This window comes from Schizosaccharomyces japonicus, assembly GCF_000149845.2.
Source record: "Schizosaccharomyces japonicus yFS275 unplaced genomic scaffold supercont5.2, whole genome shotgun sequence".
Classification (NCBI taxonomy): Eukaryota; Fungi; Ascomycota; class Schizosaccharomycetes; order Schizosaccharomycetales; family Schizosaccharomycetaceae; genus Schizosaccharomyces; species Schizosaccharomyces japonicus.
This window is the reverse complement of record NW_011627861.1, coordinates 3242734-3269270: the sequence shown is the minus strand read 5'-3', so window position 1 is coordinate 3269270 and position 26537 is coordinate 3242734. Positions and strand designations below refer to the sequence as shown.

Below are 26537 nucleotides of genomic sequence, written 5' to 3'. Positions count from 1 at the left end.
TATTCGCAAACATCTACAGCCATCTACTACAGTAAAAATCAAAGTAGTTCATGGAAATCCATTAATTATCAACTTTCGTCATTCTTTACTAGTTCTATAATGTGCCTAAGACTCGGCCAGTATGCTACCGTAAGCAAACAAAACCGTTCTCTTTCGTCAACTAACCCAGGCTAAAAAAGAAAAACCATTCCTTAATGTATCCCCAGCCTTCATCGCATTCCTCATTCTACTTAACCTACAATTACTAATTGTTTTAAGGTTTCATTAAATACCGCACGCCGCTCACCTCTTTAATACACTATGCGCTAATAAAACATAAACTTTGGTTTAGCCTCCATCCAGCCTCTGCCCCTCGTTATTATCCGGTCTCACCACCTTAATAGCTAGAATTGACGACACTGTTACATACATACTACTTGTTTTGACTGAGTAACAGCGACGTATGAGCACTTCCTCCACTAAAGAACATTTTGAGTTTCTCCAAGTCTGGTCCGAAATTCGTACACTTTAATATATATTTTTAATGAATGCAGAACCTTTGTCCGTGAACTCAGCGAGAAAAGAGTAAGTTTGTACTCTTCAAATTGTTTAAAGGAAAGCGGCGGTGCTTTTTCTCTTTTTCATTTCCGCCAAGCATTCTCCTTTAAAACAACATTAGAAGTTGGATGGTGCATGATCTTTCTAAATTTATTTTTCATTTATACTAACATTTCTAGGTTTCAAGATTTTGTTGAAACTAGAAAAGAACCTTTGCTATCACAGAATGCCACTGTAAAGACGACCACCGTTAACAGTTCTGCTCCTGTTACGACAGTCAGACCTACTGGAAAAACGCCAACCAAGTGCTGCGTGATTGCCTGATGAGCATTCAAAAATAGACGTTACTGAGACTTGTCTCAACAAACCAGGTTTCCTTCCATACATGGGTTTCTCTAATGAGAAACTCATTTGGACATAGTCGATTTGTTGACCACGTTATTCTTGTACTCTAAAAACATTGGCTTCATTGCCTGTTGATATATACATACTTTTTTTCAAACCTCCTCCTTCCAAATAACTTTTGATCCGCATTTTAGTGTTATGATTTATACAATAATTTATTAAAATAATAAAGCATATTTACTCGAAAGAGTCTACAATATATTCTTAAGAGCGCCTGACAATGAGTCAAAGAAACCAATTGAATGGAGAGTTTCACTTGGTGTAGATTAGTCGTCTTGCCCTTGTAGTATACAACATTATACGATGAATTTACTAAAAATGGACATATGTAACATACAATAGCATGCCTTATTTTAATGTATGTACTTATGGATGAAGAAACACAGTCTAATAACACTCAAAAAATTGAACTAATAAACTGAACTGATGAGAAAAAAACAAAAAACAAAACCGATATTACGCAGAATCTCCGACACTGAATCGATTCTTCTTATCATTTTATAAATTTACCGTTCATATTCTAAGAATATTGTATTTTTCTTGCACCTTGACTTTTGGTTGGCCGCGGTAGACCCACGGTCGTTTATAAATCTTACTTGCGGAAGAAAAAAATAAATCGAGATTGTAAGAAACGAGGAAGAGCAATTGTTTTACCGTTTGCTTTATGAGTTAAAAAAACAGAAATATCTACTTGTTCTTCCATTTTTAATTACGAAATCATTCGAAAAGCTTCCCTGTTTACAAATAAATCCTTCAGAGAACATATTAGCGCCTATTTCGTCGCATAATTTAACATAGCGATGCTTAGATAGAATTGTAATTACGTAATTATCCTCGATAAGAAGCGAGGGTAAAATAGTATATAATGATTCATGGAAGGACTTCATTGCACACAATCCCTTCAAAGCAAATCTCAGCAATCCGGAGATATCATCAAACAACTCTTCTCTTTGTTGAGTAATATAAAGTCCTGTTCGTTCTTTTTATTCTAAAAACCACCCTTAATCGTTTCTGTTTCTGTTTCTTTATTTCATTATATCTATCATCATGAGCAGATTAGAAGGAAAAACCATATTCATTACTGGTGCTTCTGCAGGAATCGGAAAAAGTACCGCCATTGAGCTTGCCAAGACGGCTAAGGTTAAGCTTATTCTTGCTGCTCGTCGTCTTCCTTTGGTCGAAGAGTTGAAGAAGGAAATTGAATCAAAGTATGAGGGCGTCAAGGTGCTTCCATTGAAACTTGATGTCTCCAAGATCGAGACGATCGAGCCTACGATCGCCTCTTTGCCTGAAGAGTTTGCGAACGTTGATATTCTTATTAACAATGCCGGTCTCGCATTGGGTATTAGCACCGTCCAAACCTTGGACATGCAAGAAGCTTTGACCATGATTAACACCAATGTCGTTGGCCTCATTGCAATGTCTAAGGCTGTGCTACAAATCTTTTACAAAAATGGCGGCAAGGGCGACATTGTGAACATCGGTAGTACTGCTGGTCAGGAATCTTACAAGGGAGGCTCAGTGTACTGCTGTACTAAGTCTGCCGTTACACAATTTACTTCCGCTCTGCGTAAAGAGACCCTTGATACCCGTATCCGTATCATTGAAGTTGATCCCGGTATGGTTGAAACCGATTTCAGTCTTACTCGTTTTCATGGTGACAAGTCCAAGGCCGACAGTGTTTACCAAGGAACGGAGCCTCTGGTTGCGCAAGACATTGCAGAAGTTATTGTCTTCTGTGTTAGCCGCAGAGAAAACACTGTTATTGCACACACCACTGTTCTTCCTTCTCACCAAGCCACTAGTAATTCTGTTTACAGAAAGAGCGCTTAGGTGCACCTTTATATCAATATAATGACTCTATGTTTTAACTTCTATTGTCTTGTGCGTTTATTTATGAGACCACCTGTGGTTCGGTGTAAACCGTTTACTAGTGTAGCTCATTTATTATTAAATATTCTATTAGTTAATTATAATGACATTATAAATTGAAAGGGAAGGAACGAACGAAGATGGGACAGCTTGCCGAGTAACCTACCTTTCCCAAAGGGATGGATTTCCACTTAATTTGGGAATAACGAAATCACTCGTAAAAACGCCGTTATTATCGAACGTTTCATTCCTCAAATTATAAACTATAGTAGAAACCCAAAATGGAAACAAGGTAGGATAACACAAGAATGGTTCCCTTGAAGTAATTACTCTTTCCTTCAGAATGAACATAAGTAAGCAAGAAAACACAAATTATGACACAAATGACATCCCAAAGCGGGAAAACCATAGGGAAAATGTTGTGGAAGGAAATTTCACCTCCAGCCATGTAGTACTGAGCAGCACTATAGGCAACCAAACAGGGAATTTGAAGAAGGCAAACCTGCAAGGCATAGGCTGATCCAATTTCCATAGAAAGTGCAATATTTTCATTCAGAGCAAAGGAGATAGCATTCATAAATTCGGTAGTATTAGGCACCAAGGCAAAAATCGTGAGACCAAGTAGTTTTTCATTAATGGGAAAGTTCTTAAGGACCGTATCGACATTTTTGACCAAGATCTCTGCAATGACAGCATAAAGAACTGTAGCAACAAGCAAAATAACCGTACTTCTCTCACGAGACCAGTTAGGGGCATCCTCACCGTGAGGATTCTTAGGCTTCGCCGGTTCCGTAAGAGATGTTTCGGCATTTCGGGTATCCAAGGGGAGCTGTTCAGCAGCCTGCGGGCGAAGCAAGTCGCGCTCATGCAAAAGTTCGGAAAGTGTCCCCACAGATGAAGTGGACCAATGACGTTCCAAAGGTGGTTGCGTTTGAGAGGGTTCAGCTTGGGCTTCCTCAACAACTTCCGTTGCATTAACTTCCACCTCTTCCTCAAGCATTGCAGCATCAGTGTTTTGCCAAATGTGAGCAGCATGTGTACGCAGTGTAAACCAAAGTCCAACAACGTAAGCACAAAGAAGCAACGCTGCACACCAATAGGCAAAAGGACGAATGTTGTTACGGAAGAAAGGTGTGTCATCTAACTCACTCTTTGTCGTACAACGTTGACAGTTCTCACCACATGGCACACAAACTTCCTCAAATGTATCATAAATGTGGGAAACCAAGGTAGGAGAAAATGCAGCAAGAACAGAGAACAGCAACATTGTGCTTGTTGCTCCAGCAGACTTGGAATTAAAGAACTGAAACTTCTTTCGAACGGCACCAGCACACATGGAAAATCCTGGCATTAAAAGCACACCTGCGAGAATACTGCCAACGACACTTCCTTCAACAAGTTTACCGTTGCCTCTCTTTAAAGCGACTAAGTAAAGAAAAACCTCGACAACAGAGCCGAAGAAGGCGTTGATAAAGGCACCCATTCCCATACTGCTTTGGGCGGAAATAGAAGCAACAGCCATACCGATAAAATAAGCCAAAGGGACAATGCTCACCAGAGCAGCACAAAAGATTACGGAGGGGGAGGAGAACCAGTAAGCTCCTGGTTCCAATAAATAATGAAAGGCGATCGTAGGAATAATAATAAAGAACATGTTAATGTAAAGGATGTTACAACCACCCAGAGTGTACTTGTAATACTTCAAACTGGCAGCACGCTTAATACACAAAAGTACCATGTCAGGGGAGTTTTGCGGAAGAGGGAGAGCAACGTTAGAACGGAAGCTGATTTCAAGAGGGCATTTGCGCAAGTGCTTGCAAAGAACAAACAGAAGACGAGCACAGGGGATAAAGAAAACGGAGAAACTGCAAATACAAGCAACGAGCAACATCGAAGGTGCAAGCAGCGTAAAATAAAGAAAATCGTAAATAAGTCTACCAAGAGTCCAGGTTCTTGGCGCCTTGCAATTGAGTGAACGATTCATCGGATTCACAACAAAGGAGTAGTTTAAGAAGTTTGGAGAATTAGGAGGAGCATCAGCGGAGAACCGACGAGAGTATGTAGCACTGTTGCCATTGACCGAGCCAGTTCCAACTGGGTGAAGTTTATGACGAACATGTTTACCAAATGGATACAAAAGATACCACATCAATCCTTGGCACCGTTGTGCATAAGGGACCAATTGGAAAGAGTCAATACAAGAACAAATCCGTAATACCAACCAACAACTGAACGTGATAAAAAACAGTGGAACACCAAAACAGAACACCCAAAACAAATTAATAAGAGACGGATTAGATCTTCTAACGGGTTCATCGTGAATGTCTGCCTCAGCTTCGTTATCCATGGAACGGTGTTTCTTATAGACAGCAGGCTTCCAAAGACGTATACCAAACGCCCGTGTTGCATTCAAGGCATTCTGTCTGTCCTTCAATGTCAGCGAATCTCCGCTCATTGCAGATGTAGGACGAGGAGGTCGAGCTCCGGAACGTCCCTCTCCCTCTATGCGATTATCCTTTGATCCTCCTATAGCACCATTTTCTGAGGTAGCATGTTCCTGCAAAATGCGATTCTGTGGATTTGAAAAAGATTGCGAGTTTGACAATTGCCAACTGCTTCGACGATACAGCTCGGATTCATAATTAGTAGGGGCATAAGACTCTTCAAAGTCGACTATAACGGGCATAACAAAGTCATTCGAGGGTTGAGCATCCGTACTCTCTTCATTGGTTTCTTCTCTTTTTAAATTATAAGAGCTTTTGGAAGAGACTCTACGAGGTTGTTTGTCAACATTGCACAAACGGCTAGAAGGTCGTGAACGAGGTGCGTTAGGTCCGGACGGGAAGTTAGGGTCCATTACGGTTTAATTGTAGTCTGAGAATAGAACACTGCAAGTATTATTGCTTGTCCTAAATTACAGTCTTCAGAGAACAAGCTCTCAGAATAAACCGAGTAACTATTAATCCAGCAAACTCTAAACTGTAAGTACCTGAGAAGGCTTGCAGTATAACAAACGACAAAGGGAAGCAAGCAGACACCCTCTCACCTATTAGGTTCTGGGTAAGTACTCACGAGCCATGAGTTCAGCTGTTCTTAACTGCCTGGGAATAGTATCGCTAAGATAAGATATTTTAGGCTAGTTTTAATCACTAAATAAAGTGCACATGTGATATTCAGTTTGGCTTCAAAAAGAGCATATTTCTAATAAATAAGTTTCACACTTTCATTTAAGCCTACTTTATCACTGTTTTAAAAACCTTCATTCACAGACGTCTGCTCACTCCAAAAAAACAGTCACAGTTGTGGGCACCTGGCTGACAACTCTTGAAACCCCTGCCACCAACCACTTCCACCAAGACTCTTTCTGGACTAGAAAACAGGATGGGCATTACGAGAGATTCTCGCCACAAGCGTTCTGCTACTGGTGCCAAGCGCGCCCAGTACCGCAAGAAGAGAAAATTCGAGTTGGGCCGTCAAGCCGCTAACACTCGTATTGGACCCAAGCGTATCCATGAAGTCCGTGTTCGCGGTGGAAACAAGAAGTACCGTGCTCTTCGTTTGGACTCTGGTAACTTCTCTTGGGGTTCCGAGGGTGTTTCTAAGAAGACTCGTGTCATTCAAGTCAGCTACCACCCTTCGAACAACGAGTTGGTCCGTACCAACACTTTGACCAAGTCTGCCGTCGTTCAAATCGATGCCGCTCCCTTCCGTGTGTGGTACGAAACCCACTACGGTGTGGTTATGGGCAGCAAGGGTAAGAAGCCTACCGCTACTCCCACTCCCAAGTCTAAGCATGTTCAACGCAAGCTTAACGAGCGTGCTCCTCAATCCAAGATTGATTCTGCCTTGGAATCCCAATTTGCCGCTGGTCGTTTGTACGCTGTCATTTCCTCTCGCCCTGGTCAATCTGGCCGCTGCGATGGTTACATCTTGGAGGGTGAGGAATTGGCTTTCTACCTCCGTCGTATGTCCGCCAAGAAATAAACAGGTCTTAGTTGGTGAATGAGACTTGATCTCTATTGGTTCATGTGCTGAGTGTGATTTGGTGTCGTTTGGGTATGGGGTCTGTATGTGAAGAATTTAGAGCATCTCTCAGTTTAGTTAGTAAGTGGTCGTAGCGTTCTTGTTAATAGCTGTCTAGGCTTAGTGTCAGATAGATTTTACATGAATCTAGGGTGCTGTATACTCGATAAGGAAAACCTTAAGTCTCTAAGCGAACTTAATTATTTTGCCTCCTCCTAATCTCTTCTTGAGTCGCTTCCAGGTAACATCCCCACATCGGCTTAAGTAACAACTGCTGCACTCAAAGCCGTTTAGAGGCAAGACACGACACTACCTTCACCAACCGCCAACGTCTCCATCACTTGCCTTTTTGGTGAAGAATGTCTTATGAGGATTGTATGTACCCTATACAAGATGAGACGCTAATTGTTTAGACCAGTACAATGAGACATTGACTCAAGAAGACTGCTGGACAGTGATTTCCTCCTATTTTGAGGAGAATTCACTTGCTCGGCAGCAGCTTTCTTCTTTCGATGAATTTGTACAAAATACAATGCAGGAAATCGTCGATGACGATTCAACGTTGACATTGGATCAATATGCCCAACATACTGGTGCCCAAGGCGATTATACACGTCGATATGAAATTAATTTTGGACAAATTTATTTGTCGCGTCCTACGATGACGGAGGCAGATGGCAGTACTACTACTATGTTTCCTCAAGAAGCAAGACTTCGTAACTTGACGTATTCTTCACCGCTTTATGTTGATATGCGCAAAAAAGTGATGCGTGCACAGGACTCCAATGTGCCAATCGGTGAAGAAATTTGGTTGACGGAGGAAGAGGACGATGAACCTTCGAAGGTTTTCATTGGAAAAATCCCAATTATGCTTCGTTCGACATTCTGTATCTTAAATGGCGTTAGTGATTCCGAGCTTTACGATCTAAACGAGTGTCCATATGACCAAGGTGGTTATTTCATTATCAACGGTTCGGAAAAGGTTATTATTGCTCAGGAACGTTCAGCAGCAAATATTGTTCAAGTTTTTCGGAAAGCTGCTCCTAGCCCTATTGCATATGTGGCCGAAATTCGGTCTGCTTTGGAACGTGGCAGTCGTCTTATTTCTTCAATGCAGATTAAACTTATGGCACGCAGTACAGAAAATTCGGGTCAAACAATTAAAGCCACTCTCCCTTATATTCGGAGCGACATTCCTATTGTCGTTGTTTTCCGTGCACTTGGCGTTGTTCCTGATCGTGATATTCTCGAACACATTTGCTATGATCCCAACGACTTACAAATGCTCGAAATGATGAAACCGTGTATTGAAGAGGCTTTCGTTATCCAAGACAAAGATGTAGCCCTTGATTACATCGGTAAACGTGGTAGTACTACTGGTGTCACTCGTGAAAAGCGTCTTCGGTATGCTCATGACATTTTGCAAAAGGAAATGCTTCCTCACATCACTACTTTAGAAGGTTTTGAGACGAGAAAAGCCTTCTTTTTGGGTTACATGGTTCATCGCATGCTTCTGTGTGCTCTTGAGCGTCGTGAGCCTGATGATCGAGACCATTTTGGTAAGAAGCGTTTGGATCTTGCTGGTCCTCTTTTAGCATCGCTATTCCGAATGCTCTTTAAAAAAATGACTCGTGATGTCTACAAATATATGCAAAAATGTGTCGAAACTAACAGAGAATTCAATCTTACTTTGGCTGTTAAGTCGAACACGATTACTAATGGTCTTCGTTACTCCCTTGCTACGGGTAATTGGGGTGACCAAAAGCGTGGTCTTGCGAACCGTGTAGGTGTATCACAGGTGCTTAATCGCTATACATTTGCATCAACTCTTTCCCATTTGCGTCGTACAAACACCCCTATTGGAAGAGATGGTAAACTTGCTAAACCTCGTCAATTGCACAACACGCATTGGGGAATGGTGTGTCCTGCTGAAACTCCTGAAGGTCAAGCTTGTGGCCTTGTCAAGAACCTTTCGCTTATGAGTTACGTTTCTGTTGGTTCGCCCAGCGCTCCAATTATCGAGTTTCTTGAGGAATGGGGTATGGAGAGTTTGGAAGATTATAATCCTTCTGCCTCACCCAATGCTACTAAAGTCTTTGTTAATGGTATTTGGCTCGGCGTACATCGGGATCCCGTTCACCTTACCGAAACTCTCCGAAGCCTTCGTCGTCGTCTCGACATTTCAGCTGAGGTTAGTATTGTTCGTGACATCCGTGAAAAAGAGTTGCGTCTTTTCACAGACGCTGGTCGTATTTGTCGACCTTTGTTCATTGTTGATAATGACTCAAATAGTGACACGAAGGGTGAATTGTGTATCCGTAAAGAGCATATTCAACAACTTCTTGAGGATAGAGATCGTTTCGACATCAATGCCGAGCAAAGATTTGGCTGGTCTAGCTTGATTGCCAGTGGACTGATTGAGTATCTTGACGCCGAAGAAGAAGAAACCGTAATGATTGCCATGAGTCCAGACGATTTGGAGCTCTCTCGGCAAGCAAATGCTGGTTACGAAATGCAAGAAGAATTAGATCCTGCTAAAAGAGTTAAGCCAGCACCAAACCCTCATGTTCACGCTTGGACTCATTGCGAAATTCATCCAGCCATGATTCTTGGTATCCTCGCAAGTATTATTCCTTTCCCCGATCATAACCAATCCCCACGTAACACCTATCAGTCTGCTATGGGTAAGCAAGCTATGGGTATTTACCTTACCAACTACCAAGTTCGCATGGATACCATGGCCAACATTCTATACTATCCTCAAAAACCATTAGCAACAACTCGTTCCATGGAGTATTTGAAGTTCCGTGAATTACCTGCCGGTCAAAATGCTATTGTCGCAATTTTGTGCTACAGTGGTTATAATCAGGAAGATTCCATTATTATGAATCAAAGCAGTATTGATCGGGGTCTTTTTCGAAGTATCTTCTATCGTACTTATATGGATCAAGAAAAGAAAATTGGTATGACTGTCATGGAAGAGTTCGAAAGACCTACTCGCTCTACCACTTTGCGTATGAAACACGGTACCTACGATAAGTTGGAGGATGATGGCCTTATTGCTCCCGGTACTCGTGTTTCTGGTGATGACATTATTATCGGTAAAACTGCACCTGTGCCCCCTGATCATGAAGAACTGGGTCAGAGAACTCAACTTCATGCTAAGCGGGACGTATCGACACCTCTTAGAAGTACTGAAAGCGGTATCGTTGATCAGGTAATGGTTACTACCAACCAAGAAGGTCTCAAGTTCGTTAAAGTTCGAATGAGAAGTACCAGAATCCCTCAAATTGGTGACAAGTTCGCTTCTCGTCACGGTCAAAAAGGTACTATCGGTATGACTTATCGTCATGAAGACATGCCGTTCTCGGCACAGGGTATTGTCCCTGATATTATTATTAATCCTCACGCTATTCCTTCACGTATGACAGTTGCACATCTTGTAGAGTGTCAACTGAGTAAGGTTTCTGCACTTTCAGGACTTGAAGGTGATGCAACTCCGTTTACTGAGGTTACTGTTGAAGCTGTTTCAAAATTGTTACGCTCTCACGGTTTTCACTCTCGTGGATTTGAAGTTATGTATCACGGTCATACCGGTAGAAAGCTCGTGGCCCAAGTGTTCCTTGGTCCTACTTACTATCAACGTCTTAAGCATTTAGTCGATGATAAAATTCATGCTCGTGCGCGTGGTCCTGTCCAGATTCTTACACGTCAACCCGTCGAGGGTCGTTCCCGTGATGGTGGTCTGCGTTTCGGTGAAATGGAACGTGATTGTCAGATTTCCCATGGTTGCAGCAGTGTACTACGTGAGCGTCTGTTCGATTGCTCGGATGCATACCGAGTAATCGTCTGTGATCTTTGTGGTTTGATTGCTATTGCCAGTTTCAAAAAGAACTCTTATGAATGCCGTTCTTGCCAAAATCGGACACGCTTTAGCCAGATCTATCTTCCTTACGCAGCAAAATTGCTATTCCAGGAGTTAATGTCTATGAACATTGCACCGCGTTTGTTCACCAAAAGTCATCATTAATGTGTTTCTTTTCTATCTTCAGTGGTTAGATGTTAGTTCTAACCGTTAAAATGTACCCTAGGATAATATCATACGTTTTATTTTTGTAATAGAGCACCCATATAATTGTTTAAACAAGTTATACCTCAGAATGTAAAGTACAGACAAACCCCTCAATGAAACATTTAGCCTGTTTGCTGTCAAGAACTCCGGGATGACAGAACAGACCAAGATTTAAATATTCACCATCCAACTTAACTTCAAAGTCAAGTTGTGGGCTAATATTTAAAGGCTTTATCATGTCGTTAAGCGAAGTTGTACTAGACTTTATTGAAGGTCTAATACTTTCCACATGTTTCACTATAGCTCCGGTAGCATCTTCTTCGCCTCCGTCAGGAGTCGCTAAGAAGTTCATAGTAACATTTAGTAACCCTGCTATTGGAAGATGCGTCAAAGGCATTTGCTGAAGAACGCCGTTTGTAGAAATCAAGAATTCATGTGCAGTTTTAGCCATTTGAGAAATGCTGTCATCCGTGTTTGTAAATCGTAAAGGAATAACGTTAAATGTAGGAAATATCGTGTTTTCAATATTTTTAACATTCACGTTACGTCCCGAAACATAGATACCAAAAGTAAAATCTTTCTGTCGAAGATAAGTACTCATAACTTTAGCAAACGTGGCAAAACAGTAGCTAGGAAATGAGACATTTAGTTTGATGCATCTGGCTTTAACAGCACTGATTGAAGTTACATGTTCACAAAACAGCTTCACTCGTTCCTTCTTGTCTGTCTGAGAATTGAAGCGTGCGCTAACACTTCCTTTCAGGTAATTGTTCCAATATGCTTGCTGTTCTTTTTGCATGGAAGAGTCACTGATTAAAGACAGAAATTCACCCTGTGCACTTCCAGAAGTACGTGTTTCTCTTCTGTTATAAAGATCCAACAGTTTCTGTATGAGCAGGAATAAGGACCAAGCATCATAGAGTGCATGATGAATATAAAACGCCAAAAACAAATTATCATTTGTTTTACAAAGAAATGGTTTGAAAGGCGTTTTTAGAGTCATATTGATATCAAACGACTTCAGATAATCCAGAAACTGTGACTTACTCGCGAATGCGAGCTCGACCAGATTATTTGTTTTGGAAGTATTAAGCACAACTTGAAGTACATTGTCGTTTGAGGATTCTGGGCGAAGAAAGGAAGTACGTAGTATGTCGGTCGTTTCAACCAATTCTTTCCAGGCATGCTTGAGCTGACCGAAATCATCGATATTGATTAAGTCATAGACAAAGATTGAACAGAATTCCCGCTTATTTGTAGCAAGCCATGAGGACAGAGCAAATAATTGGCCGGCCGAAACTGGTAAGACTTTCTGAATTTCACGTTCGTCAACGTCAAGCAGTTGTGCCACTCTTTGGATGTCAAATTTAAAATTGTTAAGGTTTGCGGCTTCCGCATTGTGACTCTGCAACATAGTTCGTTCCGTAAGAAACGACGCAAGTCTCTCTGCTGAAGGATGTTTGACTATATCAGCGACAGAAACATCGAAACCAGAGTGCCTCATTTGCGCGCTTATTTTAATAGCACTCACCGAATCCAACCCAAGTTCAAATATAGAACTCGAAGGTTTGATGTCATTTTCCTGAATGCCAGTAGTCTCACTTAGTATTTTTATAATTTGTCCCTGTACAGGCGAATCCTTTGGTCTTGTTAAAGATGCCAATTGATGTCGTTTCAATGGGGTTATTTGGTGATAAAAACACTCGCGAAACTTTGAGTCCTTCATTTGTTTTGTTAAATTATCATCAAAGGGAATTATGATATCCGGTATTAAACCTTGAGGAAAGGAAAGTCGAACGGTTTTTGAGAATTCGTTAATTAATTTAGTAAGTTTTTCCGAAATCTCGCCCGCGTTATAAAGCTTCTCAGAAAAACAAATATAAAATACCAAACATTCAGTATTTACAACATCGTCATGAATGACATTAAAGAAACATTCTTTAACATTATTGAATGTTGAAAGTACCAATGAGCGTACATCATTCGTAACAAATTTGATACCTTTATTCGTAAAGGTGTTTTCGGGAGAAAACACTGGCAATTCTAAATCTCCTTGAACAAGCTTAAGTAGCAGAGAATCAAGATGTTGAAGTAAATCAAATCTAAATAGATCATTCGTTCTTGAGGTTGATCTCCAATAAAGATGATTATCGGAGATATCGACTTCAACTGCTAACGGGTAATTAATTTTTGAGTCTTCTTGTAAAAGTTTCCAGGGAGGTGATATTTCACTTCTTTCTAAAGGTGAATGTTGACATATAAAAAGGGTATCCACCTCTACATCTCGTAATTGCTGACAATATGTATGTATATATGTCAATGGGGTAAACGAGTTCGCTGATACACAGTTGTAAAGATGTTGTAAAGCAAGTAAAGAATCATGAAGCGAATTCTTAAAGAACACACGTAATGGTAGCGTGTTCATACACAGTCCCATAACTGTTTCGGCTCCGTTTGTTTGAGTACGGCCAGACATTATTGTATGAAACACCGGGTCCTCTCCTTTGTATTTTGATAAAAAGTGACCCCAAATATAATAAAACAATGTTTGAGGACTAACACCTTGGGATTTAGCAAAGAAGGTAATTTTAGATATATCAACAACTGATACGAATTCATCTTTCTTCAGCTCGTTCGAAGACACGGAGAAAACCGTCTTTGGCATCGTCAGGTTTTCAAAAAAAGATTGCCACATCGAAGCATTTAAACACTTGTTATAGGTGGCTTCGATATAGTTAGAGTATGGAAGCCGTTTTTGCACTTCAATATTCATATATCGATTGGATAATTCTTGGTACATCAACGATAAACTCCAACCGTCATATAACACGTGATGAATATGAACAGACATATAGCTTTGTTTATTTGTTTCAATAATCCACACTTGAAAGGGGACAACATCCAAAGGTTTTAGCTCTTGTATTGAACGAGAGCGAAGTTTTCCATAAAATGACAGCACCTCATCACTAGATATACCCTTAATTAAGTGAACCAAATCATCAGTGGAAGATACTATAGTCTGTAAAACACGTATCTGTTCTACCGGTTTTTGTAGTATATAAAACTTTGTGCAAAATATGGGATTAGAGGAAATTAGAGACAGCCATGCCTTCTTCAACTGATATAAGTTCACCCCTTTCATCAGTGAAAAAAGAGCACTATTCATGTATGAAGACTGCTCCTGTAGACTCTCGAGTAAGATACCAGCTTGCAAGTAAGTTGCGGGATACACAAGCTCGTACGTCTTCTGAAGAGTAGCAAACTCATTGGAGTTTTTAAGCTTTGAGTAAGCATTCACAGCTTTAGTAGTGAAAACTTGACTGTCACTGGTGATGCAGTTCAAGAGATTACCAAATTTTGGATCTTCCACAAACTTTGCAATATCAAGTTTGCCGATACCGTTGGAAGAAAGTTGTGATGAAAGCCATATTAAATCAATACTGTCCATTCCAAACTCGTAGATAGTTGATGAATTAAAAAATGCCTCTGAGGGAACCGAATAGCGTACATCTAGTAACTGAATAATTTTTCTAAGTAAAGGACTGGAGTCAATTTGAGTACCAGATTTTGAAGTATTAGTAGTTGATGCAACAATAGGCTCGGGAGAATCCATAATCAGAAGTGGATTTACCAATATTCTAGACAGGAAAGCCTCATACTCATTAATTATATCCACTATTTTGTGTCCATTGAACCGTAGATATTTAGAGGTCAGATGAATCCGATATCTGCTTCGCTGTAATCTTTCAATTTCAACAGCAAAAGGAACGTCAATTCTTCCTGAATCTGTTTTGACTTTGAAAGATTTAAACTCAGGATCAGAACTTTTATCCAAAAATGAAAAAAGCATGTTAAAAAGAGTTCCTGTTCTCAACCATTTCTTAACATTTTTTAGAGCAACGTACTGATGAGTTGATAGCAATGTTAAATGTTCTTGGCACCTTTTAACAAAATCAGAGAAAGCTATGTCTTTTGCATCTGGTACCATGAAGCAGACTGTATTAAACAATGGACCAGGAACCTTAAGCCTACTATCATCAAAACCAGTACGCCCTCCAATAATGAGACCGAAAGAAGAGCAAGTCGAGAGAGAGTTGATAAAAAATGCCCAAGACGCAAGGAAAAAAACTTGCTGGGAGCATTGGAGTACTTTCCTTCTGACCGTCTCAAGCTTTAAAAACGATACATGTAACGTTTGAGAGTACGCAATTCCTTCTTGAGACTCTAACTCTAACCGAGGTAAAATTAACGGACTAGAATATTTTGAATAAAATTGTCGGGAGCTTTGTTCGTCAACGCTCGATAAGATGGTTTCAACCGTTTTAGAATAACTTGGTCTTTCAATTGGTGTATCACCGTTAAGCAGACGGTCGTAGTCATGCAGTAGTAGATTTAGAGACCATCCGTCAAATACTCCGTGAAAGATGCGTAAAGTTATATTAACTTTCTGCTTAGTAATGAGCTCAAAAGGCTTGTAAACAATAAACTCGTTTTCAAGATTTCTTGAAACTGTTGAAATTGCATTGCCCTTCCAAAATACTTGATAGTACACGCCATCAATTTGAATAAACGATGATCGCAAAACCTCGTAACTTTTGTAGGTTTGGTTGAATAAATTGAGGAATTTTCGCTTCAACTGCTCATTAGGGAACGACAAGTTAACGCCGGTCCAGTAAGTGCCTCTCTTTGATTTTTCAAACTCAAATAGAATGCCCTCAACTAATGGTAAACAGGGAGTTATTCGTTCAACTTTATTAAACAATCCAATACTGATTAACTTTTTAATTCCAGGGGAGCAATCAACCTGAATCCTATTCATCTTCTGTGCAGGATGCGACGGACCGTGACTGGCTGTCAAGTTTTCCGATATGCGATAAAGGTAATTATCGCTCTGTAATTGTAATGGAGTGGCCAGCGAGTAGCCATGTTTCTGAAACAATGAGCTTAAAAGAACAACTGAAACTGAATCTAGACCGAGCTCATATATCGACATGTCCGGAGATATATCTGAGATGGGAATCTTTGTGAATGAGGCTATTAAAGCAGCAACATTATGATCAAGCTGATGCTGGGATGTTTTCGATTGTTTGAAAGAACTATTCGCTTGACGATAAGCAAAATTCAATGATTTCTGATCCAGAGCAGCATACTCTTGCAGAAGTCTCTTAACGTCAAGTTTATTAGTCGGTGTTAAAGGAAGCTCCTTTACAACAAAAAACAAAGATGGCACCATATAGTTCGCTAGCTTGGTCTGACATTCTTTCTTAATATGATTGATAATCTCAGAATTTTTACCAAGAAAACTAAAGAAGGAGACATCAGACTTAGGCTTTCCAAGAAATAGAAATGTAATTAATTGATCCTTATTGTGTGACGGATGCCGTGCAACAAGAGTCACCGCGTCAATAACACGATCTGAAGATTCCTTCACGATTGTATTAATTTCGTCAATTTCAATTCGTTGTCCCCTCAACTTTATTTGATTATCAACGCGGCCAAAAAAGTCGATGGAACAGTTATCTTTAAGGAAACGACCCAAATCACCGGTTTTGTACACGCGGTCGCTGAAAGGCTTCAGTTGAATTATTCGATTATCGGTAGCAGCAGGAAGATTCAAATAGCCTTTAAAAACTTGCGCTCCGCTCATACAAATCTCACCAATACCTCCAAACAATACTGGAGTATTGGTTTCTGGAGATAAGACAAATGCACCACAATTCGGAAATGGAGGCCCTATATTAGACACTCTTGCATTTCTTGGCAACCGCCTAAATGCACTTGCACCAATGGTAAGCTCTGTTGGACCCCAAAAGTTATACAAGACTCCAGTATTGCCCCAAATATCGAGCACTTCCTGTCGTAATCTCTCACCTCCAGTGATAAACACACGCAAGAAAGGCGAATTCTCCGGTGTCAGAATAGACGCCAAACTAGGAGTCAAATCAATATGTGTAATTTTTAAACATTGCACTGCATGTGGTAAATCCCGTAACAAAAGCTGTTTGTGAGCTGAAACCAATGTTATACCAGTGCTCCAAGAATAGTATTGTTCAAGAACGCTAACGTCAAAGTGAAAAGAGGCGAAGGCCAGGCAACGAGCATTTTCGTCAATAGAGCCAGAGAGTTGTTCTTGAAACGCGAGTATGGCCTGTACGGCATTTTGGTGAGTCAAGCAACAACCCTTTGGTTTTCCAGTACTCCCTGATGTGTAGAGAATATAAGATAAATCCTGCTCAGTAGCTGTTACAGCACAATTGCATTCATCGAAAGAACTAAAAAGAGCAATATTACTTGCATCAACTAATTCCGCGCTAAGATTTTCATTTTTTAAACATTCATAAGTTTCTCCTGAGGCGAATACCAGCGAGGACGCACTGTCCTTAACAATAAACTGTTTTCGTTCAATTGGTGCAGAAGGATCAAGGGCAAGAAAGGCAGATCCGCTCTTTAATACTCCAAGGATGGTAATAAAAGCTTCAGGACACTTTTCGAAACAGACTGTTATAACAGCTGTAGACGACCCTTTTTTCTTAAGTATGTATCTAGCAATCTGATTTGCCAACCGATTAACCTTATCATATGTATAACATTTGCTTTCATAACCGGAAGTTGTAATATCTGTTACAAATTCTAATGCAACAGCATTTGGAAAGGAAGTAGCCGAAACTTCAAACATTTGGTGAAGCAACTTCGCCGAAGAAGGATAGACGTCAACAGTTGGCTTTATTACGGAAAGGAGTTTGTAATCCAAAAGCTTTTCAAGCTCTGAAATCTTTCCTTCCGGACTGCTTAAAAGAACATTTAACAAAGCTTCGTATTGGTTAAGCAGCAATAAAGCATGAGATTCTGGAATAATAGAGGTATTATACACAGAAGAAAATAAAACATAAGATTCAGTTAGCTCAATCTCAAATGTCAGCGGGTAATCTAAATTGGCATAGCTTGTTCTTTCTCGCAAAAAGATATCATTGTGGTTCAACGATGGAACATGACAAATAAAGAGTGTATTGAAGAGCATAGATGTGCTTCGGAAGCCTAACCATTCTTTAACTTTTCTTAACGAAGTGTACTGATATGTTACGCTTGCCTTGTTGAATTCATTAAGTCGACGCACGCAGTTTTTGACCAAACCATTCAACGAAACAAACACGGGACTCGTAGTTAAACAGGGAAAAAATGAACTCTCAGAATCTTTCAATGCATTATGACCAGAAAGTACTGATCCAAATACAACAGATTGTTCACCAGTGTATGAACTTAATATTTTGGCCCAAGCTAGCTGCACCAAAGAAAGCAAACTACACTCAAATTTTTTGGTGTACTGCTTCAACATATGTAAAGATAATGAAGACTTCTTTGTGATTTTTTTCACTTCGGAATTTGAAGGTATAGTAGCGTTTAGATTAGGAAAAAGTGTCGCATCGAAACCATTGGCAGCCGTGACCCAGAACTGCTTTGCCTTTTTTAGTTTTGACATTGAATATATTTGGGCAACAACGTCCTCATACTTATATTCATCTTGCAGTAGCTCACCGTAATAGCAATCCTTTACCTTCATCAGCAAATTCTCTAGCGATGTGGCATCAAACATAGCATGGTGAAGCAACAGTGTAAACGTTGCAGGTTGCTGACCACGTTTAGCTACAATAACCCGGTAAGGCAAAGAAAGCCGAGACTTCAGAAGCGATTCCTTCACTTCAGCAATCGCACAACGTAACGATTCCGAGAGAGATTCGCCAACATTAAGAAGCTTCCATTGGGTGTGAACTTGTTTCAGAACAACTTGCGCATATGGATGCTCAAGTTGAAACGTAGGCACAAAAATAGTTTTGAGAATGTCTAACTTTTGGGTAATACAATTCCATGAATAATACAGTTTGTCCAAATCAACCTCTTCAGATAACTCGTAAGTAATGTAATTTAAATATTTCTCTCCGTTGCTGGAAAAAAAAGAGGTCAGCATTTCCACCTGGGATTGAACACAAGGAACGATACTTTTTATATCCAGCGTGCCTAAATCAATGTGCTGTTTTATCGCTTCAGATAGCTTCCTAGTTAATTGTCTAAGCTCATCAACGCGTTCCGTATTAACCGGGTGTGTTTCTTTAATGAGTTTTTGTAAATCATCGACTGTGTCACAATTCAGAATGGCCGAGGCAGTTATTGAGGTGGAATACATTTTTTGTAACTTGAATGCGAGCCGGACAGTATTCAGGGAATCTATACCCAATGAGAGGAGCTGTGTAGATGAATGAATTTCACCTTTGTGATGTCCAACTTTTTGCAAGAGTTTCAGTAAATCCGCATCGAGTATATCATTTTGAGAATCATATGAACCGTCCTCGGCGTTCAAACTTGTTCGTGGAAAGCTCTTCTTCGATACATTGTTACAAATTTCTTCGTAAGATGAAATAAACTCTGTAGCATTCTTTAAGCGTCGAATACAGAGATGAGCCTCCAGATTTTCTGCCAGAAGTTTCCGCGTGGTTTTCTCGATTCTCTCATTAGTTCCATCTTGTTCATGTCTTAGCAGATAGATTATATACAAATTAATTGGTTCGTCATTCCACGAAGGAATAATTAAGAGCAGCTCAAGAGTGGGCAAACTGTCCATGACTTCATTAGCTATTTTGTCCAAATACATTTCACCACAGCTCTTAGAGTAAGAATAGACGTTACTAGCTTCAAAACGTAATTTTCCATCGCAAGACATCTTGAAAACATCTTCAGTGATGAAACAGCTTCCAGAACCGAATTCAATGGCCATCACGCCAGGCACACCCACTAATTTTACAGTTGAGGTGTCGTCAAAAGAACGAATAGAGCATGCAACCGTTGGTGCGAAATGCCGGAGAATCGCTGAATTCGCTGGATGCTTGTCAAAAAGGGCTACATACAGTAAACGTTTTGGCGCATAAAAGCTGAAGAGCTTTGACTTCAATTTTTTGTTGACTTGTCTTGGTGAGGGACCTTGGCATATAACGGCACGTAAACATTCGCAGTTGTCATCATTTAATGGGTATAAGAGTGAAAGTGAAGATGATAGAATGGTAATGTTTAGCTTTTTTAGTGACAGAGTGAGATCGTTTAAAGATGTCTCAAAGTCTAAAATAACAGAGGTTGCACCTGCTGTATATGCTAAAAGAAGCTCAGACAATTTCGCTCCAGTTAGGATAGATTGTAGATGAAAGCATCGATCGTTCTCAGTAATTTGAAGATGAGAGTTAACAAACGTTAAAGAGTCGAATAGATCAGTAACAGAGACAGCTTCAAAGCTCTGCTCATATTTAGATAAAAAGTTAAAAAACACACTTTTTGCAGAAGCCTTTAGTTCGTCGGAACTTTTGAAATCCTTGATGTTATTGAGATCCGGAACAGCGCTTGCTAAAGCTGAGTTGAAATCAGCCTTTTCGGAGAAAGTAAGATCTGGCGAAACTAGCGAGACATATTCATCAATGTGATTGTCGTCAATTCCAACATCCAAGAAGTAGCAATTTATTCCAAGAAACATAGAACTTAAAGCGATTATTAAAAGCTCAGGACATATAGGAAGTCTTGCTAAGATTCGAGAACCAGTTTTTATTCCGGTCTTTTGGTAATAGCATACAGCTTTTGTGACAAGCATGGCGATATCCAAAAAAGAGTACCTGAGAGTTTCTCCCAGTGAAAGGAAAACGACTGCAGTATTACCACCTTTTGTCATCGTTGGACGTTTGAGAAATGTGGGAATGGTGGTATCCATTGGTTCTGTTTTTGCTTTGGCTTCTCTCTTTTCGTAAAACCCATCGGGAAAAGTTAATTCACTGAGTTTGTGTGTCTTCATTTTCAGTGAAGACAAAAGAAGATAATCAAATAGTGAAATTAGGTAGTCGTTTGAGGATTTATCACCCCAAGTACTAACAGTTAAATTAACAGTTTTAGATTCCTCGTTGGCAACTGCTTCCAACATTACAGCGAACTAGACTAGTTAGTAACGTTGCTTTATTTCATAACTTACATCGTTCTCACTGCTTTCATTTATAAGATTCCAATACTCACTAGTGAAAACGCCTTGGGATTGGAGAATAAACACCGTATCAAATAGTCGACCCCGTCCTAAACCTAAGGCCTGTTTTATTTGCCGAGTCGAAAAGTATCTTAGTGGATTGAAAAGCACTCTCTGTTTCTCAACCTTCTGACAGTGTCTAATAAATGAAACCTGCTTGTCAAATTCGACACGGATTGGAACCGTGTTAAAGGTAGGGCCAAGGACTTCGTCCGTGTTATGCAGTGACTCATGTCTTTCATTGACAACAGAACCAAAACAAACATCGACTGTATCTTGAAGTATTGACAAACAAGTTGCCCAGATCGTCAATAAAAGGGAGGAGATCGAAACCCCTGCGTCTGAACAAAATTGTTTAATGTCATCAAGTGAAGCTCCAAGTTGTCTACACTGCCTCACGGACTCACCATGATCAAAGGAAAGTTCAGGGAAAGTTTTCGAATGGTAATTACGGAGTGGCAGTACAAGGTCTTCTAAATTATAATTATGTTGACACTCATAGATGTGTGAGACAAATAACTCCATATTGTCGGCTTTCCTTAAAGTATCGCCTGCAATGAGATCATTGAGCCTTTCCAATATTAAGTTGAAAGACTCAGCATCATACAACGTGTGATGCATTACTAAAAGCACCAGACACGCTGTATCAGAATTAAGTATAATTAAATCCATCGGTGGTTTCCCCGAAGTCAACAAATCTAATTTGCTTGTGGTATACTGACTTAATGTTCCTTCCTTGTACTCTTCATACCGGGGTTCAATTTTGAGTGTTTTTAGAACCAATTGACAGAAAGAACTCTTTTCAGAGTCGCAATACGCAAAACAAGTTCTCAAGATAGGAGTCTCTTGGCATAAACGTGTAAAGGCGTCTACGAATTGCTGAACGCCAATTTTTATGTCAAAAAGAAAATAATTATAGTAGTGTTCTATGCCTTCCGTAAGCGTACTAGTGATTAGAGCTTGCTGCACAGGAGTACAATAATAAAATGCCTCGACATCATTTGAAGTGATTTTTTGTGGCCACGTAATGTCTCTAGGCGAGATTATAATTTTTGTATGCTCTTCTGATGTTTGCTGTTTCCCTGAGTTGGTTTCCAAGGCCGACGAGATGGACTCTACGGACGAGTCTTTTAAATCGGTAAGCTTTAGGGTTTTAAAACCGTCTTTTTTCAAAATTGACAATAAACGAAGAGCCATGAAGGAATCAAAACCAGCATAAATGAGCGGTTTTGTATAAGAGTAAGTAGTTAGATCAGTACTTAATAAATTCTCAAGATAGCGTTTAGCTAGTAAGGACCATCTATTTTGAGGAATTGTATCTTGCTCCGTGTATAGTTTATCTATACTGTTAAGCGAATGATTTACATTTGGTAGACTTAAAGTCTCATTCGGCTTCTCTATCATAACCTTCACTTGGGTTTCGAAAGAAGTTAAAAGCTCACTAGTGAGATTTTCTTCAAGTAGTGAAGTCATACTGAATGAATAAAAGTCGCCATTCCCTTCAATATCTATACTTAATAGAATTCCATGTTCTGTGTAATCCGTCATGTGCCTTAGTACGACATGAGGATGGGAAACACCAATGGACGTTTTTTGCAGAATTAAGACAGTATCAAGATTTCCAGTATACTGAGTACAGGCTTTAATTTGGTGGAAAGACAAAGAGCTATGTTCGATCGTGTTAGCCAAACAGTAATTGACGAGCTGGCAATGCTTAAAGAACTGCAAGCCAGATTTTACGGAAGTTCTAAGAGGAAGAGTAGCCATGCATGGTCCAAAAACGTAATCAACATCTGGCAATATCGAAAAGCTTCGCTCCGAAACTACCGTTCCAACAACTAAATCGTCGCTCTTTAGCGTTTTAGCAAGTATGATAGACCATGCAGCGTGAAAGAGAGCGTTTGGCGTCACTCGCCATCGTTGACAAAAAGCTTCAACACTTGACACTTTTAAACCATTTTTTGTACAAAGTTCAGTATACTGGGTTGTCTTTGGAAGAGAACACGTCTGTTTATAGTCATTTAAGACACGTTTCCAAAATGCTTCGTCATTGTTCTGATGCATAACTCTATAGTCGTGGGTTGCATTTAGAAACAGATCATAACTTGATGCAACCTTCGGGGTCTTTCCACCTAAGAGTTTCTCAATATTGTTCATTAAGATGTCTATCGACCAACCATCATATAGTGCATGGTGAATGACTACACTCAGATACGTGCAATCGTTTGCAAAAACAAACAATTTAGCGTCATATGGCCCATTCAAAAGAAATTCTTCGGAAACAGAAACTTCTTCAAGATGCCTCCTTATATCATAAGACTTTGAAACATGTTCTATAGTTGGTGCTAATTTTGGTTGAGTCCTTTCTTTTATGAAGTGATTTTTCTCATCAATTTTAAACCCGAAGTTTAATAAATCATGTATTTTGAGTAGTGAGGGCCATATATTTACAACTTCGGCAGCAGAGTAATCAATTTTTATGACAGCTTGATTTACAAATAGTTTACGATCGTCTTTCAACGAATCGTAAAGCATACCAATTTGCAAGTCAGAGCATATCCAGTCAGGTAACTTCTGCTTAATACGCAAGGGTGGTGAAATGTATCGTAATGAGGCAGAAACATCTGAAAATGTTTCGGTCATTAGCTTTGCCATTCCACAAACAAAACCCTTCGTTCCTAAAATCCGGATAACCTGCACAGCATCTAGTGAATCCATTCCCAAATCAAGAATATTCGAGGAAGCGATAAGTGCATCTGTTATATCTTGTCTTTTTCGAGAAAGTACAACATGTATTGCTTGAAGCAGCGCCTTACCTTCATCTGATAAAGAATAATCAAAATTATTATCAGGCTTCGTTTGAGATTTCAGTAAAGTATTAAAGTCGGCCTTTAACTTTTTTCTATCAGCTTTTCCACTCGAAAGGCGCGGGAGTTCTAAAAGTTGGATAAAAGCAGAAGGCCGCATCCAAGCTGGAAGGGAGTCATGAGCAGTTCTCTCTACTTCTTGTTTATTCCCCACAAAAAATGCAGCCAGCGACTGATCAATTTTCTCGACAACAAGTGATTTCGCACTTTTGGTAAGTTTTGACTCAATTTCGCCAAGTTCTACACGTCTTCCACGAATTTTAACTTGCAAATCACCTTGAATACGTCCGTATACGTATAGCTGGCCGTCGATAATGCGACCACTGTCTCCAGTACGATATATCGGAATGGCGGCAGACGAATTGTCTAAGAGAAGCTTTGCAAATACTTTCTCATTTAAGTCGTCTCTATGCAGATAGCCTCGAGACAACTGAGGACCAGCTACGCAGATTTCTCCTAGGTATCCTTCAGCCAAGATCTCATTACAAGACGCTTGGTTAACGTTTAAAATATATAACTCAGCGGTTTGTAAGGGTGTGCCCACTAAGTAAACTGATGTCTGTGAGACAGATGGATTAAGGGTAACATGTATCGCCGTTTCTGTTGGTCCATAAGCGTTAACCAATCGTGTATCCCAAAAATCGATAACTCTTTCCGTAAGTAATTCGCCGATAGAAACAAGCATACGAACACTCGAAAGCAATCCCCGATTCTCCTCTACCGAAATGACATTCGCAACGGTAGGTGTTAATTCTAATCCGTTCGCTTTGTAATGACGAATTAAGTACTCCAAACTTCCAACCAGACTGTCTCGAGCTGCCGTTACAAGCTCAAGTCCCATGTTCCAGTTACCGAAAATCTCAAACACAGAAACGTCGAAAGTTAGATTAGCAAATTGTAGCCACCGATCACCTCTACTTAATCGATACTTGTCATATAAAAATGTATGAGACAATATAGCCTTTGTACAAGCGTCATGGGAAATGGGGACGCCTTTCGGCGTGCCAGTAGAACCCGAGGTGTACAAAACGTAGGAGGTTTCGTTGGTCGTGGCTTCAAAAGACGGAGCTTTATCCAAAAATGCGTCAACATTTAGACGTTCGGAAATCAGTGAATTGTTAACATCAATTTTCGTTAAAGTATGTGGGATAACGGTTTTATATTGAGATGTTGTGAGAATGTAGGAAGCTTCAACATCCTTGCAAATAAATGATACACGATCTTCAGTAGATTCAATATCAATGGGACAATATGCGTTCCCACTGTACAAAATAGCCAATATAGATACAAACAGTTCCGGACTGTGTGGAACAAGAACAGGAACAACGGAATGCTGTGTTTGAATTTGTGAAGCTAGTTTCATAGCGGCACAATGAAACTGGCCGAAAGTGAAAGAGACATCTGAGAAATGTTCATCATCGTAAAACTCTTTACAAAAGGTGAATGCGGTTTGGTTCGGAAAGTCGACTACATTATGGTAGAATAACCCATGCAAGTAGTTCCGGTAGGGCTGACTTTGAAGGACCGAGATGTCTTCTTCAGTTGTTTCGTTCACATTACGAATAGCATGAGATAATATAGGCGAACCGCCGCTAAGTTCAGCAGTTAGTGTACGAAAGAAGTAATTGCAGATTCTTTCATCAAACAACGACGAGTCCCAAGCAATTGCAAACTTTCTGAGCGAGTGAAAAATGACAAGAGAGGAGGAGATGCTGCTAAATCGTTGAAAGGCCGAGCAAGCACCGAGAAACTTGCCAGAAGAAGCTTTACATATACAGTCGCTTAGAGTTTCCCATTCATCATCTTTAATCAAATCATTACAGTTTACCAGAACAGTTTGTAAACAGACATCGTCAGGAAGGGCAGAAATATCTACCGTAGATGCATTTTCGTTTGTTGACCAAAGCTCCAAGGATGAAGTAGTTTGGAGTACGTAGAAAGAACAGGACCCACCCAACAAACCACGAAACACATTTGAGAAAGCATTTGCGAAAGCTGGAAACGTTGAAGAGAAGGAGCACGTGCGAAAACAGTGGTTTGGTTCTTTTGATGAGTTCCTGAACTGTCCAAGAAAAGGACATCTTGAACTTTTGTCTTCAAGGCTACCCATTGTCACTTCTCAACTATTACAGAAAACAAAAAAAGGCTCCGTAAATAGTTCTTTAATTCTTTACAGGTGAATAGTAGGTACAAATCTTCAACAGTCCTAAGGAAGCTGTAAGATACTGAGTTTACAATTAGTGAAAATATGTTACTGGAGAAATGAAGAGAAACAAAGACGTAAAACAAGCACAAGAACACTTAGTAGTAGGAATTGAGGTCTGTTTGGGAGAGGAATTAACCTACAGTTATCTGTAGCAGGTGGACTTTTGCACGTCATCGGTACTTTAATTCAAAGTAACAGAGTGTTGAACGAGTCCTAGGCATGACGCATGCAATTCGTCACATAGTGGGCTTCAATAAACGTGCGCGACGGAAGATTTTTTGAGCCTTGTTCAGTTGTAAAAAGCCCAAATAATATTTAATTTAAGAGACCATAAGTGCGTAACTTGCATCTAGTAACAAATGAATCATAACTAGAAGTGTTTCAGTAAAGATCCTGCACGAAATGTGGACAATTTCGACCGACTTTAAACAGAATGTTTACACGAAATTTCTATACATTTCATTAAACAAATTCTTAGTCTAAAGAAAAAGAATCATGAATGCCTTTTCT

At 39.9% G+C, this 26537-nt stretch overlaps 6 protein-coding genes across 6 annotated transcripts; 4 read left to right on the top strand and 2 right to left on the bottom strand.

Moving 5' to 3' along the window:
- Positions 1 to 434: 434 nt before the first annotated feature.
- On the top strand, positions 435 to 1160 carry SJAG_04026 (hypothetical protein). The gene is made up of 2 exons (XM_002175112.2): positions 435 to 564; positions 717 to 1160. The coding sequence occupies exons 1-2, from the start codon at positions 524 to 526 to the stop codon at positions 859 to 861; spliced, it is 186 nt and encodes a 61-aa protein (XP_002175148.1). The 5' UTR covers positions 435 to 523; the 3' UTR covers positions 862 to 1160.
- A 637-nt stretch (positions 1161 to 1797) lies between these two features.
- On the top strand, positions 1798 to 2955 carry SJAG_04027 (short chain dehydrogenase). The gene has a single exon (XM_002175113.2). It carries the CDS (start codon positions 1990 to 1992, stop codon positions 2773 to 2775), a length of 786 nt encoding a protein of 261 aa, XP_002175149.1. The 5' UTR covers positions 1798 to 1989; the 3' UTR covers positions 2776 to 2955.
- SJAG_04028 (calcium permease) lies at positions 2807 to 5949 on the bottom strand. Its single transcript, XM_002175114.2, has one exon. The coding sequence runs from the start codon at positions 5669 to 5671 to the stop codon at positions 3071 to 3073; it is 2601 nt and encodes an 866-aa protein (XP_002175150.1). The 5' UTR covers positions 5672 to 5949; the 3' UTR covers positions 2807 to 3070.
- A 164-nt stretch (positions 5950 to 6113) lies between these two features.
- SJAG_04029 (40S ribosomal protein S8) lies at positions 6114 to 7005 on the top strand. The gene has a single exon (XM_002175115.2). The coding sequence runs from the start codon at positions 6196 to 6198 to the stop codon at positions 6796 to 6798; it is 603 nt and encodes a 200-aa protein (XP_002175151.1). The 5' UTR covers positions 6114 to 6195; the 3' UTR covers positions 6799 to 7005.
- A 67-nt stretch (positions 7006 to 7072) lies between these two features.
- Positions 7073 to 11042, top strand: SJAG_04030 (RNA polymerase II complex subunit Rpb2). The gene is made up of 2 exons (XM_002175116.2): positions 7073 to 7212; positions 7251 to 11042. Exons 1-2 carry the CDS (start codon positions 7197 to 7199, stop codon positions 10865 to 10867), a joined length of 3633 nt encoding a protein of 1210 aa, XP_002175152.1. The 5' UTR covers positions 7073 to 7196; the 3' UTR covers positions 10868 to 11042.
- On the bottom strand, positions 9691 to 26208 carry SJAG_04031 (ferrichrome synthetase Sib1). The gene is made up of 2 exons (XM_002175117.2): positions 20907 to 26208; positions 9691 to 20867 (listed from the first exon to the last, which is right to left on the bottom strand). Exons 1-2 carry the CDS (start codon positions 25929 to 25931, stop codon positions 10986 to 10988), a joined length of 14907 nt encoding a protein of 4968 aa, XP_002175153.1. The 5' UTR covers positions 25932 to 26208; the 3' UTR covers positions 9691 to 10985.
- Between the last annotated feature and the right edge of the window lie 329 nt (positions 26209 to 26537).